We start from the raw sequence: 15,136 nt of genomic DNA on the forward strand, positions 1-15,136 counted from the left end.
TTTTTTAAAATGAAGTATTACAAAAATCTAAGCATTTGGGAATAAGTCATGCGGATGACACTGACAGCTGTCAAGTGTCAACTTGTTGAATGCGTGTCTTTGGTTACATGTTACAAGCGCGTGTTTTACTTGCGTTAAAATTAAAATTCCTTTTATACATTTAAAAACCATAATGACTACCGTAGAATTGATTGCTGGAAGATGCAATTACTTCGTGACCCGGAAAAAGAGGTTCTGTCGCATGACAGTCCGGACTGGCGCAACTTATTGTGGGGAACACGAACCTAAAGTCGACAATTCCAACGCGACAGTACCGGTAAATAATTATACGATATTCAAATATGATGCATTCTTACAGAATAATGTATTTGTTAGAAAAACGTCTATGTTTTAATTTTGGTTTTAGGATGATACGAGGTTGAGGATGGCTTGTCCTCTAGACCCAAAACAGTAAGTGACTTTGTTCAAATATAGAGACAGTATCCAAGTACGAGTGTTTAAATTACAATAAAGCGTTACAGATAAAAAAAAAACACGCTTGACCTGATTCTTTAGCCAATTCTTGTTCAATCCACCGCCATTATATATTTTTTAAGAGCTGTTAGAAGTTCTAATTTATTTATTGTTTTTATAGAGAACGGAAATAAGTTTTATATTTTGACGCAGAAGAATACTAAATTTCATTACCCAAATGCATATAATTAGAAAATTCAATGACAGGTCATAAGCCCTGTAAAATTTCATTTCTTTCATTTCATTTAATTTATTTATTCAGATATTTAGAACAGAATAATAAACCCAATTCATTCTTAATACAATTATATAATTCACAAATGAAAATAGATAGTTATGTTATTATAATAATATAAAAAAGTGTAAAAAGGAAAATTATAAGTCAGAAAGTGCTTTCCTAAGGGAAGACCCACTGTCGTGAAATATGTCAACATCCGAGGTGATGCGATCAAGTATCAAGATTGCTCTACCAACCGGCATAACTGTTGGCAGGTTGGTTCTGCATCGTGGTAGGTACAACAATCGATTCTGTCTTTGTCGAAGATAGTTATCAGGTACGAACAGACCTATATTCATCAGAATTTCTGAGTTATGTATGCGACCCCCAATCACCCGGAAGAAGTGAACACCCAAACGAGCGTCCCTCCTCCTCCATAATGGCTGATAGCCTAGCATCCCCAGTAAATAGTCGGTTGGGAAGAGCCTTAGGATAATATCCACACTCCTTTAGGTACAGATAGCTAAATAGATCCTTTAGGTAAAATACCTAGACTTCCATGTCCCTTGCGCAAAAATGTACTCCATCCTTGTTAAAAGGATCTAAAATATTTCGAGGCATTCTATTTTTAAAATTATATTGGCAGTCCCTGTGGTATAATTGATAAAACGCTTGCCCCACGCATGGAGGGTTACGGGTTTGATTCACGGTTAAATCCCAATGAATAAACGCTAACGTTTTCTTAAGACTGGGTGTTCACTGTTGTAATTATGTCTCTTGGCTTGTGCTACAATAAAAAAAAACATTTTAAATTACCTCAAATATATATTTTTTTGCAAAAGAGGGAAAAAAAATTTGAGAAGGGAATAAGGAAGTCTAGGTATTCACAGGGCTTATGACCTGCCATTGGCTGGTTTGAGTGGCCACTTTACACACTATTTTTAAAAATTTATTTTTTTATTTTCTTTTATTTAGGAAACATACAGTACAGTTACAAAGTTTAATATTTTACACAATTAGACTTAACTCCAATGGACCAGTGAAGTTTCCATATTATAAAGCAATTATATGTAAGGTTAATTATGAAAGTATAAAAAAGAGAAGGAAAAAAAAAACATAAATGAAAGTGGTTCAAAAATTAACATTTAAGTAAAAAAAGATATTTTAAAGTTTGTAGTTTGTAGTGAGGATTTACAAGTGGAAATAATATTATATTATATTATGTAACATTCACCATTCTGCCCATGTTTAAACATCCCCATTTCCTCAACTCTTCCATCAGTTGGCTTTTGTAAAGTAAGAGCTGAAACCTTTATCATGTGGGTGATATTCATCCGGCTGAACCGATTTGCCTCAGATAACTCATTGTACAATTTTAAACTCTTGTCCGAGTTTTAAGATTGTTTTTCTCTTCATTGGTTGTCTAATATTTTAATATATCTGTTTTCATAAGTTTTATTTGTCAGAACTTGGAACTTACCAATGTGAACAACCTGTGATTTTTGTTCATATAAACATTTTATAAAAAATAAACGGGATTTTTATTGTACTTATGTATTTTATAACTTCATATGACGGCTGTTTCACCTTATCAAAACTCCTGGTATTTCCTTTCTAGCACCTGTTATATTAGTAAATTAGAAAAACACTTATTGGTGTGCAACGCCAAGGAAGGAGAGCTTCCTCCTTACATTCGCAAGAATTGTAATCTTATTGAAGATGGCGGTGAGATTGCTGCTCCGGGAGAGGTCGGAAAGAGGTCCCTGGCTCTGGTCTCTGATGAAATCCTCAAAGAAGTGATCGCTATTGTGGAAAAAATCTATAACGGTAAGTGGTAAATATTTTAGACAGATAAATACGGTAACAATAACCGAGATTTTTTAAATTCATGTGTAGCAAATTTCTATCAGTAGTCTTCTTCAAGTTTCTGTAGACTCAAGAGTCTGTTATTACAGGATTATCCTCTTGTGATGCTAAACTCCAGCTATCTCTCCAATGTTTTTAGGGTCTACTGGGTGGACGCTATCCATCTTGTTTTCCATGCAGCGCTATGTAAGGAATTTTAGTGGAATTCATTCTCTTTACATGTTGGTGCCAGTATTATCGACTCTGTCGCTTCCATTTGACTACATTTTGAACCTCACAGATCTCTTGGATTTTGGTGTTGCTAACACAATCATGAAACATCTTCCGATCCTCGTTATGTTGTTTCATTTCCATAATCGATTTTTCATTTTCCCTGCTTTGGTCCTGTTCATGATCAGGCCGATGTACGAGGCTTCTTTTCCGGTTATAAAAATTAATAAAAAATAAATTATAACTGTACAGAGTTAAGCTTTAAAATGTCAGAAACAAGAATAAACATTTTGTCGTTCCTATCCAATCATGCAAACGATGTTGTAGAATGCCTGCATGTAAAGGGTTTATGCAGTAAATGTCAGTTTAGCCCATATTTTATTTTCTTCTTGTCAGTTATGTTTCGCCGTTCAGATGTGTGTTTTGAACACTCACTGACCAGAATTTTTGACATCGCGGGCGGTGTAATTTTGAAGTTTCGATGGGGGATTTAAAAAATTACAAACCCTTGAAAAATCGTAATAATAATACATTTACAAATGACATAAATAAAAAACCACTAAACTTCCTCAAAATGATTTTAGCTGTGATATCCGGAAACATTAGCGAGAGCAAGGAACACAGCTGTCATCCGTCGGTAGCCGGCGCTCTGGACAGCGAGGGGAGAGGAGACAACACAAGAAGACACCTTCTGCAGACCTCGTCACTCATTCACATCTTGCAGGACCAGGGACTGCTCATGCCTGGAACTTGCTATGTAGAACTCGGTGCAGGAAAAGGTTTGCAACAATATATTTTCTAGTCTGGTAATTTTTTCATACAATGAGAAAAACAGGCATAATCTGCTCGATGTTGTTGAAATGTAATGCTGGAGTGGGATGCCAAGCGTTTCATGCTCTTGGAGATGTAATAAGCTACTCTCTGTGACATGCAGAAAAATAATTATTTTGTCCTATTTTGGGCATATTGCAAGAAATAACTAGGAGAGGCAAAAAGTTGATAGTATCAGAGACAGTTCAAGGTAAGTAAGTTTATTTATTAGCAAGCATTTATTAATATTATATTTACTGAACTGTTTATTGGTAAGCAAGCAAGCAAGCAACATATGAGCGAAGGTGTATATTTTAAATTCTGTGATGTCCTGCCTGTTCCTGATCAGAACCGGAGCGCCGCTCCGCTCAGATAAAAAAGTGCCAAAGCGCCGCTTCGATGCGCTCCGGCCCGACTGCACAAATGTTTTATAGTGACTTAAAAGGTAATAAATAAATGTATATAATATGTAACTGTGAGAAATAAACTGTCATAAAGAAATGTGTCCCACTGAAAAGTCTTAAGACTACTTAGTGGGTAATTAATTATAACATGTTACTAAAAATACCAAATAAACGCTGTTCTGCAACACTCTAACTGAAGAGGATGATCTCCTACAAGATGGTCTGACCAAATAAACTAATGGAGTCCTCATTAACTCATCATCGTCATCATACCCCTGTCCGCATCCAATAGAGCATAGGGAACTGCACTGGTACACTAAATGCAGTGTACATCGATCATCTGTTGCATGAATGTAAGATGATCAGTCTAACGTTTCATATGGCAGTCCAGGAAAATAAAATATTGCGGTGTAGAACCACCTTTTCAATCAATATTTCAAAAAAGTTAGACTCTTTTTTTTGGAGAGTTACAGTTATAACATTTACTAGATGTATAAAAGTAAATTTGTATAAGAATAAAAAAACGTGTACCATTTATGAAAATATATTGATTAATAAAAAAAAAAAAAAATGTAATCTGTAGCAATATTTTCTTTTCAGGGCACCTGTCTTTCTACCTGGCGCGTACCGTTAACTCTGTTCCGGACTGTTCCGTGCTGCTGGTGGACCGCGCCTCCCACCGCCACAAGCAGGACAACAAGCTGCGCGAGGACATGGCGGTGCAGGTCGCCAGAATTAGGGCCGATATATCGGACCTTCGACTGTCCAAAGTGGACAGTGTTAGCAGGTCCAGCTCGCTTGTCGCTGTGTCAAAACATCTGTGTGGTGTGGCTACTGGTAACATTTTCATCTATAATAATAATTCATTTATACAGTGTTCCAAAACTTAAGTTATTATCTCAGAGGGCTGATATGCCAGCTCACGACTGACCAGAATATATACGCATCAGTTTCTCGAGTGCCGCAACTACAATTTTTCATACTGCACCATTCTAACATAGGAATGTGTAACATAAATTAGAATGTGCTTACTAACTCCAATATTTTATATTAAAACTTTCTGCTACCCACACATAAAGAAAGGTTGTTAACTCTTCCCTTATTGTGCCAAAAACATCCTCACGTTACGGTTCTGTGAAGTCGTTACACATGAAAAATTGAGAGATTTTAATTGTAAAAATGGAATATTCACAGACAACTGCTTCAATTATTTATAGTTGAAGTCAAAAGTAATAATATTTTTAATCAGTACTTGACGCTCGCAGCGCGAGTGAGAGAACTGTCCTTAACGAAACTCGGAGATCTACTGACGTCTGACAGTGTAGTATACTGCCTCTGGTTTATTGGCCTGCGTGACGTGTAAAATCGTCTCTCGCTAGCATATATAGCTGTAGCATCGAGAGTGAGACTCTCATTGTTCGGTACTCTTTTATTTCACGTGCCGCAACTTTTTGAATATTTTTATTTGTTTATGCACGCAATACACAATTTCATTATTGCACAAGTGTTATTTGTTTTCATGTCCCGACTTGCTAGAATGTTCTGTGTTAAGTCGGGACTCTTATTTACAAATCAATACATAGATAGATAAATTGATATTATGAAACACATCAATATTCAAAATACATAACAACATACTTGCGACCTGTATGTACGTTTATAATCTAAGCTTGCGACACATTGATTGTATTGGTGATTTATCTCCTATTTTAATATATAATGCTTTTTTATGCCTTTTAACTACTTTAACAAACAAACCATCACTCCGTTTTCTTGTAAGGGTAGATAGGCCAGTGGTCGACAAACTTATTAGTCAAAACAGCCAAATATCAGCGGTACAAGAATTAAGATTTCTTTTGTGAGCCAAATACATGTTATGCAACAATAAAAAGGTTTCCTCAATGCCAATGGACCTTATTATGTAGTAGAAAGTTTGCGTATTCATTCTCTATTTCAACTAAAAATTCTTTGAATTGGCCATAATTGACCAATTGTGGTGACAATTTTGATTACCAATCCCAAAATATTGAATTTCTTTTGGAAATGTCTTCTCACAAAGCGCTTCTTGGTGAATGATGCAACAATAAACAAGTATCTCGTGATCAATTGTTTGCCTTCAAAATAGAAACAAAATTTTTTCTCTATTCGGTCACATTTTTTTCCCATCTGTTGAAATTTAAACAATTTTATCGAGTGTAAGATGATGTTTCTTTGTGCATTTAATGACAGCATTTGCAATATCCTCGCCACGTGTTTGACCTTTCAGTGGCAATAATCCTGAAAGTTATTCATTGGGACCCGTTGACAAAATAAGCGAAGAGTGAAATTTGGGTTTGCCAACTATTGGGGTTGGCAAAGAGGATAGAATGCCATAGCGCTCTCCGTTATCGTTCCCCTATATTCATACATCTTCTCATGCACGCCCGCCGATTATTGCGACCTTTGAGACATTTATCTTCAAGTATTTGTTAAATTTGATCATACCATGTCTTTCTCAGTCTTCTCTATTTCTGCATTCACATCATAAATCTTTTTAACCGTTCTTTCGCTGTCCATTCATTCTACATGTCCAAACCAACGCAGAGCTCTTTTCTTGATTTTGTCGATAATGCTTATCTCAGCCTTATATACTGTACAGATAAGTATTTATTATTTGATAATAATTTATTTTAACCGGTACTTACACATATAACAGAGGAATATTGAAAATTTGAACACGGTATTAATTATATTAATAGAGATATTTAAGTTGTTAGATGCAATGCGTAGGTACTAGCTAAGGTTAGCTAGCTAACCGGGAAGGTGGGTTAAAGATTTAAATAGACAGTGCAGATTTTTTTTTTCTTAGTTGGAATTGGTTTTAGAACAATTTGCCACACATTAAAACATATTTGAAGCATTGATTTTCCTATCAAACAATTTGAATGCAAATACATTGTTAAATGCATTGATAATTATTCTCTTCATTTGAATGTACAAATTGCACAAATTTATGAATAGAAATATCTAATCAAATTGCTTCAACATCAGAATCAAATAAATTAGTTAAATTATTTCACCCATCTAAATGCTAATCCTTTTGATCAATTTCATCTATAATTATATTAAATTAGAATTTTCTTATAGATTATTGTTTTGATAATATTTTGAGTTTGTCCAAATGTTTGTAGACGAATACTGGATTACACCCCCCAGGGTGTAATCCAGTCTTTCAGAGAACATTTCAGAGGAGGAAATATTGAAGTCTGGGCAGTTGGTTTATGTGTAACATTGACCATTTTGCGTGGCTTCCATATTTCCTTCTCTAAATTGTTTTCCATCTTTGTTGTAATCTCTCTCTTTCTTTAATCCGCACCTCATATCTGAGCTAAGGCTACGCACGCTTGAAGGAAGCACAGACGTTCCATGTTCGATTCCCGATGAGAACACAAAAATTAAATGTGATTTTTCTCTAAACACGGGTGCTGTTATTCACTACTGTAATTAGGCTTTTTGGCCTTTCTGGCCTTTCTGGTGGTGCAAAAAAAAAAACAAAAGTATTTTCAGGCGTTGCCTAGCAGGTAAAATAATTCGGTCAGTAAATTGAACGGTTTGGGTAGGTAAGAATAAATTGTCTTAAGGCAATATGCCCGCCCTTATGCATATATGTGTGTACTGTATATGTACATATATAAAGTATTAAAAAAAATAATGTATCTAAAGCGATCTTAATATAAAAGACTTTTTTCAGACCTGGCACTAAATTGTGTTACGAACCCCGAAGTTATACAGAAGGCAGGTGGACTTGTAATGGCCACATGTTGTCATCACCGGTGTGTTTGGGGAACTTATGTTGGAAGATCATTTTTGGAGGTAGGTCATAATTACTCTCATTATGCCTAATTACATAGCCCTACGCTTCATTAGGTCCGAAAAGGGAATTATGATGATGAAAAAAAAATGGCTTCAGGATCATTAGAGCCCTCACAGGGCACTGCAAATTTAATAAACACCTTGCTAGAATGAATTTTTCTAAAACTTCTAGATGTAGGTTCTGCAGTGCACATGAGGAAATACCTTTACACATTCTATGTGAATGTGATGCTTTATATCATAAAATAAGACACATCCACAGGAGACCACTGGTGTAACCTGAGGATGTCGAAGAGCTCACCCCCTACCTAATAGCCTGATATTCTCTGGATCTGGGCTCGAAGGGGGAGAACTAATTTACGGAGACCCGTCACAATAGATCTTCTCACAATAGATGTCAGAAGCTTGTATAACACTGACTCCCATTTCAAATAATAATATTATATTCAAATATAAGTTATTATTTGTTTGTTTCAACTTAAATTAAATCGTTAATTAATTACAATGTTACTTTTTCAGGAAAATAATGTTACTCAGTCACAATTCAATGTTATTTGTGGTCTAGTATCTTGGGCGACATGCGGTTCCGGCTTGAGTCGAGAACGACGAGCTCAGATGAATAACTCCAAACAAGCGAAGAAAGCTAAATACGAAGAAACATCAAATGTCACAACTGTAAACAATGAAAAACAAACTGAGAATAATAAACCGGATATTCAAAATGCCTCCAACACAAATCGAATCATTGATAATGATCATGTAACTGATGACAGTGATTCCGATAGTTCGAATGACTCTTTCGACGAGGAAAAAAAATCCAATAAGTCTGATTCTAGTAAACGAAATGTATCAATAACGAAACATTTGGGATTGACTATCAACCAACGAGAAGATATTGGATTCAAAGCGAAGGCAATTTTAGATTGGGGCCGTTTACTTTTCTTAAGGAGTAAAAGTTTCGATACTAATCTCTGTTTCTATGTAGATAAATCTCTGTCACCGGAAAATGTTTGTATTGTCGCTGTGAAAAACACTTGTGTTGCTAATAAAATGTGATTTTAAGTATTTTAAATATTATTTATGCAATTATGAAAGAGATGTTTCTTCGCTACCTGTACATGAGGGAGTATGAATACTGGTTGCGAATTATGTGGGTATGCATTGTTAACAATGTTTATTGTCACAACTTCAGCATCCTTTTTTTACCCACAATCACTGTTCACTTCCCACCTCAGTATCCTTTGATCATCCGCCACAATAAGACCTTGTGTAGTGAATCGCGCATTTATTTTGTTGAACGTATGCCGCATCATAGACTTTGTTTCCACCAACCACCAGAGTTCAGCTCCAGATCGGGGGCCTGTCCTAGTGTTGGTGCCGCTCGCAATTGACCAGTCGGACCATCGCAATTCCATCAAGAACGAACCAGGTTCGTGGCATCCATTCCTAATCCATCTCATTTGTTGGGGTTGTGACCGATTGACACTGCATACAGCATATTGAGGATATTCACTCATTTCATCAAAATTCAAATACAGTCCGCAAAATAATATCGTAGAAGCCCTAGGGCTTTGCCCCCTGCAATTTCTCACCCCGCATCTGCGTGGGAATTCATCTTCAGTACCCATCTTGTTCCTTTTAGGTATGTTCGGTATCATCACAAGTTTGCGGGCCAGAAGAAGCAATGAGTTGCAATGATGGATTAATTTATAATCCCAACATTTTGGTGGGTATAAAATTGTACGCACAGAGCAACTTCTTAAGAGCTAGGCAACACAGACCATTTGCTCTTCCTTAATGCAGGACCAATTTACCAATGTTGATGCCTGTGGGGAGGATGATTAGTCTATTGAACAGCCTACCGAGAGGTGGATCTTTTCCATGCTGGGATTACCAGTTTTAGACTCTTTCTCTCTAACTATGTATCGTAATGTGTATTGGCCTTTGTTTTTAATTATTTTCATGGACTACATATTTATACGCCTGTACCTTTAAATTTTGTATTATGCACTTATTTTACATTTTTTAAAAATACTCTTAAATTGTAATTGGCAGGTGTGCTGCATTGTTCATGTAAATTTTAATAAATAATTATGATGATAAATTATCTTGTTTTTACATGCAGTATGATATCTGTGTATATTTATTAAATTTGTATCATATTAACGTAATATAAGCCTTTCCATAAATGTTAATGTTAGCGTTTTTTATTTATTTACATAAAATTTTAAAAATTCTGCGAGTGCAACCTCTCGTACAATTTTTAAATTTTACAGAAATTATTATTTCAGCTTTCTTTTTCTCTTCTTTTTTAAAAATGATTGTTTAATTTAATGGCCATGATATATTTTTACTCTCTTAACATTTTAATAATTTAAAAAATATATATTGTTACAGTAACTAAAATCCCACCAAGCCACTTTCTGTGGCTTGTTGGTGGAGATCTATATTAATATTAATTTATGTAATATTACCTAAACTTATAACACAATGAGTTTACAGATATAATTAGCAGACGAAAAGATCAGTTATATGGATTTTTTGTTTTAAAAGATAAATACTTGAGTTCTTATTATTAACTGAAATATTAAAATTTTCAGACCATTTCCTAAAAGTCGTAAATAACTTGTGATGGAAATATGGTAATCGAGTTGAGGTAGAGTGGGATTTGAACCTCGAACCTTTGGCCTGTGAGTCCACAAAACTACCATGGGACCACGACCCGGTATGAATATCAATAAACGTTTTTTTTTCAGATACAAGAAAGAAAATATGCAAAAAATTCAAAATATTAATATGTACACATAAGCTAGTTTAATAACTATTCATATATTATAAACTTTTGATCGAGTAGCCACTCTTTCTCGTATAATTTTCTTAAACAATCTATTAATTCTAATATTTGTGAATGAAAACAGAAAGTTTTGTTAAAACAAAATTATATGCAAACTTACTTTTAAAGAAAGTTCTTGCATGTATCTATGAAATTCAAACTTCAGTGGTTTTTTATATATATTTTTATTTGTTAATAGACTATTAAACTAAGCCAAAATATATAAATTATGTATTGTATTATTTTTAAAGTTTTGTATTTTTGAAATTACTTCATGTGCGACGTCTCAAGTTCACTCTTTCGTTTATAAAAACATTACGAGTAAAATATCTAAGTTAAGCGCGAGACCCGGGAAGGGCAGGTAAGTGCCGCCGGCGTTAGTTCAAGTCAGTTCGCAGCGACTGTTGATTGTTCGTGCATATCTCGAGGTATTCAAATCTTAAAATTAAAGATTTTTCAAATCACATTTCTGATAATTAATGTGTTACAGGCTGCAAACAAAAGCTTGGCGGGCTGCATGTCGAGTATGGCTGATCTAAAGGCGAAAATAAACTGGAGAGTAATAAAGAAAGATATTGCTTGTACAGTACATTTAATATTTATTTCACAAAGAAACAATATTTAGCATTATTGACAAATAATTGTACATTCTTCAATACAATAATATTTGGTTATACTTTATAATATCTTCCTATTGTGTAATATAATATTTTTATTCACTAATGCGTTAATAACGGAACGTTAAACTTTCAAAGCTAAAGACAAATTAACTGTTGGAGAATATTTTGTAAATATCTTCCTCAACAGCTCAAAAGAAGATAACAACAGTAGTTGATTGGCTGGGCTTCATTTGAACTGTCAATGATACTACATAATTAAAAATATTAAAACAAATGAATGATGATGGTAATGTTATTATGTTTTTGTTCCGAATTCAACACGGATTATTTGAACAAATCTCAGAGATTGCAGTACGCTAATTAAACAAATTAGTATTCTATGTCTTAACATGGATTTTTTTATTCCATAAAATCATACATAATATTGTAATAATACTGCAAGGTAAGATTAGTTAAATTTTTTAAAAAATAGTTTCCAGTACCTACATAATATTGACTTAAATAATTCTCTTGATTTTTTTTATCTATAAGAGTTGTATATTAAGCGTAAAATTAAACATTCGTGTAAAGATAATGAGATCGACTAACAATACACTTGATGTCATATTATAGAAGCATTTAGAATGATTGATTCATAATATGAAGTCTTAAAAATATATTGATTTTATTTACAAATTATATTCCATTTTGTAACGTTAGCAAAAAATGTAATTTAGATGAATAATAAATAGATTTAAATTAATGATTTCTAATACTTATTATATTTTTGATAAATTGAATAGCATCTGTAATCAAAGTTTTGCGTAGGGCTGGTAAACATATATTTATACAAGATTTAATCAATATAATTATTTATTCCCCTTGTCTGTCCAGAAACGGTCCTTGTGAATCTGTAATAATAAAAGTAAACATTAAGGAGAATAATTAAAAAACAGGTTAAAGATAATCTTTCTATGAGAGTTATCTATCAACTTCTTGGTGCAGTTTTTTGGTTTAATTTTTTTATCTACCAACTCATTAAAATAAAAACAACAAATAAAAGTACCTATACAGTCAGATTTTTCAACATGGAAAATCACAAAGCTAGATTGACATTTCAATGTAGATATGTCAGTATCTGCATGACATTTTATGGTCAGATTCACATTTCAGGATTGTAGTTATATTACCTACCCACCTACCTGCTTGACGTTTCAACAGTTAGATTGACATTGTACCTGCTTGACATTTCAACAGTTAGAATGACATTTCAATGTAGTTATGTCAGTACCTGCTTGATGTTTCAACAGTTAGATTGACATTTCAATGTAGTTATGTCAGTACCTGCTTGACATTTCAACAGTTAGAATGACATTTCAATGTAGTTATGTCAGTACCTGCTTGATGTTTCAACAGTTAGATTGACATTTCAATGTAGTTATGTCAGTACCTGCTTGACATTTCAACAGTTAGAATGACATTTCAATGTAGTTATGTCAGTACCTGATTGATGTTTCAACATTTAGATTGACATTTCGATGTAGTACCTGCTTGACATTTCAACAGTTAGACTGATATTTCAATGTAGTTATGTCAGTACCTATCTGCTTTACATTTCAACATTTAGATTGACATTTCAATGTACTTATGTCAATACCTGCTTTACATTTCAACAGTTAGATTGACATTGAACATGGAATTTTATTTTGATAAAGAGTGTGAGTGAATAAATAAATAAATAAATTATTTCAGTAGGTAACTGCTAGACAATTTAGAAGGGGGTTATTCCTAATGGAAGACTAATCATTAAAAACTTGTAGTTTCGTTTAATGTACATTTACAAATCTATTTAGTTTATACCATACAAGTTATTTATTAGTTTTACCTTCCATAGTATCCAAGCTGCTCCTTTTGCCCCACAGCCCCTTTAGATTATTCCACCCTGGTTCTCGCTTATCTGTTGATCCTGGAAAATTACACGTCGTTCATTATATTATTTCTACTGCATTTTATTTTAAGAAAAAAGTTAAGTTCGAATTAAAAAGTGCCTGTTGACTTAATTTTACTAATTATACTTAGAAAAAAATAAAGCAATACATACTTTTTGCGACTATCGCATTATTCGTTTAGGTTCATGATTTTACTCTGTATATTGATTGCATATTTACATTCCTTTATTCAACTAAACACATAACTTAGAAAAGGGTTTTCAAAAAAATAATACCATTATCATTGTAGTTATTCAGAAATCTGTTGTTACGTCTGGCAAAATTAATTTATGTTTAAAAATAATCATGCCATGATAAATAAAAAAAAAGTATTTTGTACATCAGAATTATAATAAAAATAAGTACATTTAAACTTTCATTTTTGGATGTTTAAATTAAATTGAAAATATAGAGAAATGTTTGTTATAATTATTGTATGTATTGTCTTGTATGTAGAGAAATGTTTGTTATAATTATTGTATGTATTGTCTTGTATGTAGAGAAATGTTTGTTATAATTATTGTATGTATTGTCTTGTATGTAGAGAAATGTTTTTTTTTTTTTTTTTAGTAAAAGAAATATTTGCGTTCCTATGATTTACCCAAACATTTAATTTTGAGTTCCATTTTCAACGAGTTGTAAATAACTCACTATTAGAAAATGGGATCAAGTTGGGGTAGAGTGGGATTCGAACCACAGACCTTTGGTTTGTGAGTCCGAGACACTAGCCTCAGGACCACAACCCGATCATAAAATTTGTTATAATTATTGTATGTATTGTCTTGTATGTACTTTTTTGATTTTTGCATTTCTCACGATACGTTTATTTGTAAGTCTTTGTGATCATTTTTAGATTTGCTTTGTTTGAAATTTTGATAAAACATTTTGACTTTTTGTTTACTGTACGCTGCATTGTTGACAAAATATTTTTATAGCACCACAGTCAGTTGATTTTTAAAACCTTGATTGTATCAAATACGTTTTTCATATTACATAATATATTGCATTCTTAATAAACACACATGCGTTAGTTTTAATTTGATATAGGCTTTTATTACACAGTCTTATAGTTGTTTTAGATAACTTGTATTATATATGCATTAGTTTCATTTTATAACATTATTTTAGCAACATGCAGAAGTCAACTATCGATAATTATTGAAGTAATTACTGCTTATACAATATTGATTTTCACATTTTAAGCATCGGCAGGTAAAATGCAGGAACCCTGAAGGAATTAAGATATTGCTAAGTAGGAAACACATAGATCTGCGTAGTGAATATGTTTAGTTTTTCTAATAATCCACAATAGTTTTTTTTAAAGAGACTTAAAAAAAAGTTTTTACCTAAATAATTATATCAAAACTTGCTATGCACAAATTATGTCTACCTAGTGTGAATTTGATTGTCGCTAAAATTTTTTATTGATGGTGTTTCTCTTTGTTTCTACATTATAATATTTTTTCTACATCGTGTTGATAAATTATTTGCATAGAACAATGCTTTGTGTTATTAAAACTATTGCCGCATACATCAAGCGAGGCTTGCGTTCAACAAAAAAATCAAAGATTTTCGAGTAAAAAAACATAGATCTAAAGCTCCGAAAGCAACTTGCCAATGCATAAATATGTAAGGCACATATTGGTGTTCGGCTGTGAGACATAGTGTCTTATCAAAATAGAAAAGACTAGTGACTTTGAGATGGGGTGCTACAAAAGAAGATTAGGAATTTCCTGTAGAGATCACATCACTAATGACGAGGTTCTCAGTAGGATTGAAGAAGGGAGGCACCTAATCAAAACCATCTGAGAGAGGCGAGCCTGATGAATCGGATACATTATGCG

At 33.2% G+C, this 15,136-nt stretch overlaps 2 protein-coding genes across 2 annotated transcripts in view; one reads left to right on the forward strand and one right to left on the reverse strand.

Annotated features, from left to right (window-relative positions):
- The first annotated feature begins 37 nt into the window (after positions 1 to 37).
- Positions 38 to 8,944, forward strand: LOC148284416 (tRNA:m(4)X modification enzyme TRM13 homolog). The gene is made up of 7 exons (XM_088240445.1): positions 38 to 316; positions 407 to 450; positions 2,349 to 2,557; positions 3,391 to 3,585; positions 4,621 to 4,857; positions 7,751 to 7,872; positions 8,392 to 8,944. The coding sequence occupies exons 1-7, from the start codon at positions 173 to 175 to the stop codon at positions 8,926 to 8,928; spliced, it is 1,488 nt and encodes a 495-aa protein (XP_088096571.1). The 5' UTR covers positions 38 to 172; the 3' UTR covers positions 8,929 to 8,944.
- Positions 8,945 to 11,280: 2,336 nt separating this feature from the next.
- Positions 11,281 to 15,136, reverse strand: part of Mip (Myoinhibiting peptide precursor) — a 221,593-nt gene continuing 217,737 nt past the window's right edge. Inside the window, exons 6-7 of the mRNA XM_088240353.1 lie at positions 13,190 to 13,270; positions 11,281 to 12,215 (exon numbers count right to left, since the gene is read on the reverse strand). Coding sequence (XP_088096479.1) covers positions 12,178 to 12,215; positions 13,190 to 13,270 — 119 coding nt within the window. The 3' untranslated portion in view covers positions 11,281 to 12,177. The remainder of the gene's footprint in view (positions 12,216 to 13,189; positions 13,271 to 15,136) is intronic.

Source organism: Micrasema longulum, unplaced genomic scaffold (assembly GCF_059751315.1).
Source record: "Micrasema longulum isolate JH-2025_06_02 unplaced genomic scaffold, ASM5975131v1 h1tg000123l, whole genome shotgun sequence".
Lineage (NCBI taxonomy): Eukaryota > Metazoa > Arthropoda > Insecta > Trichoptera > Brachycentridae > Micrasema > Micrasema longulum.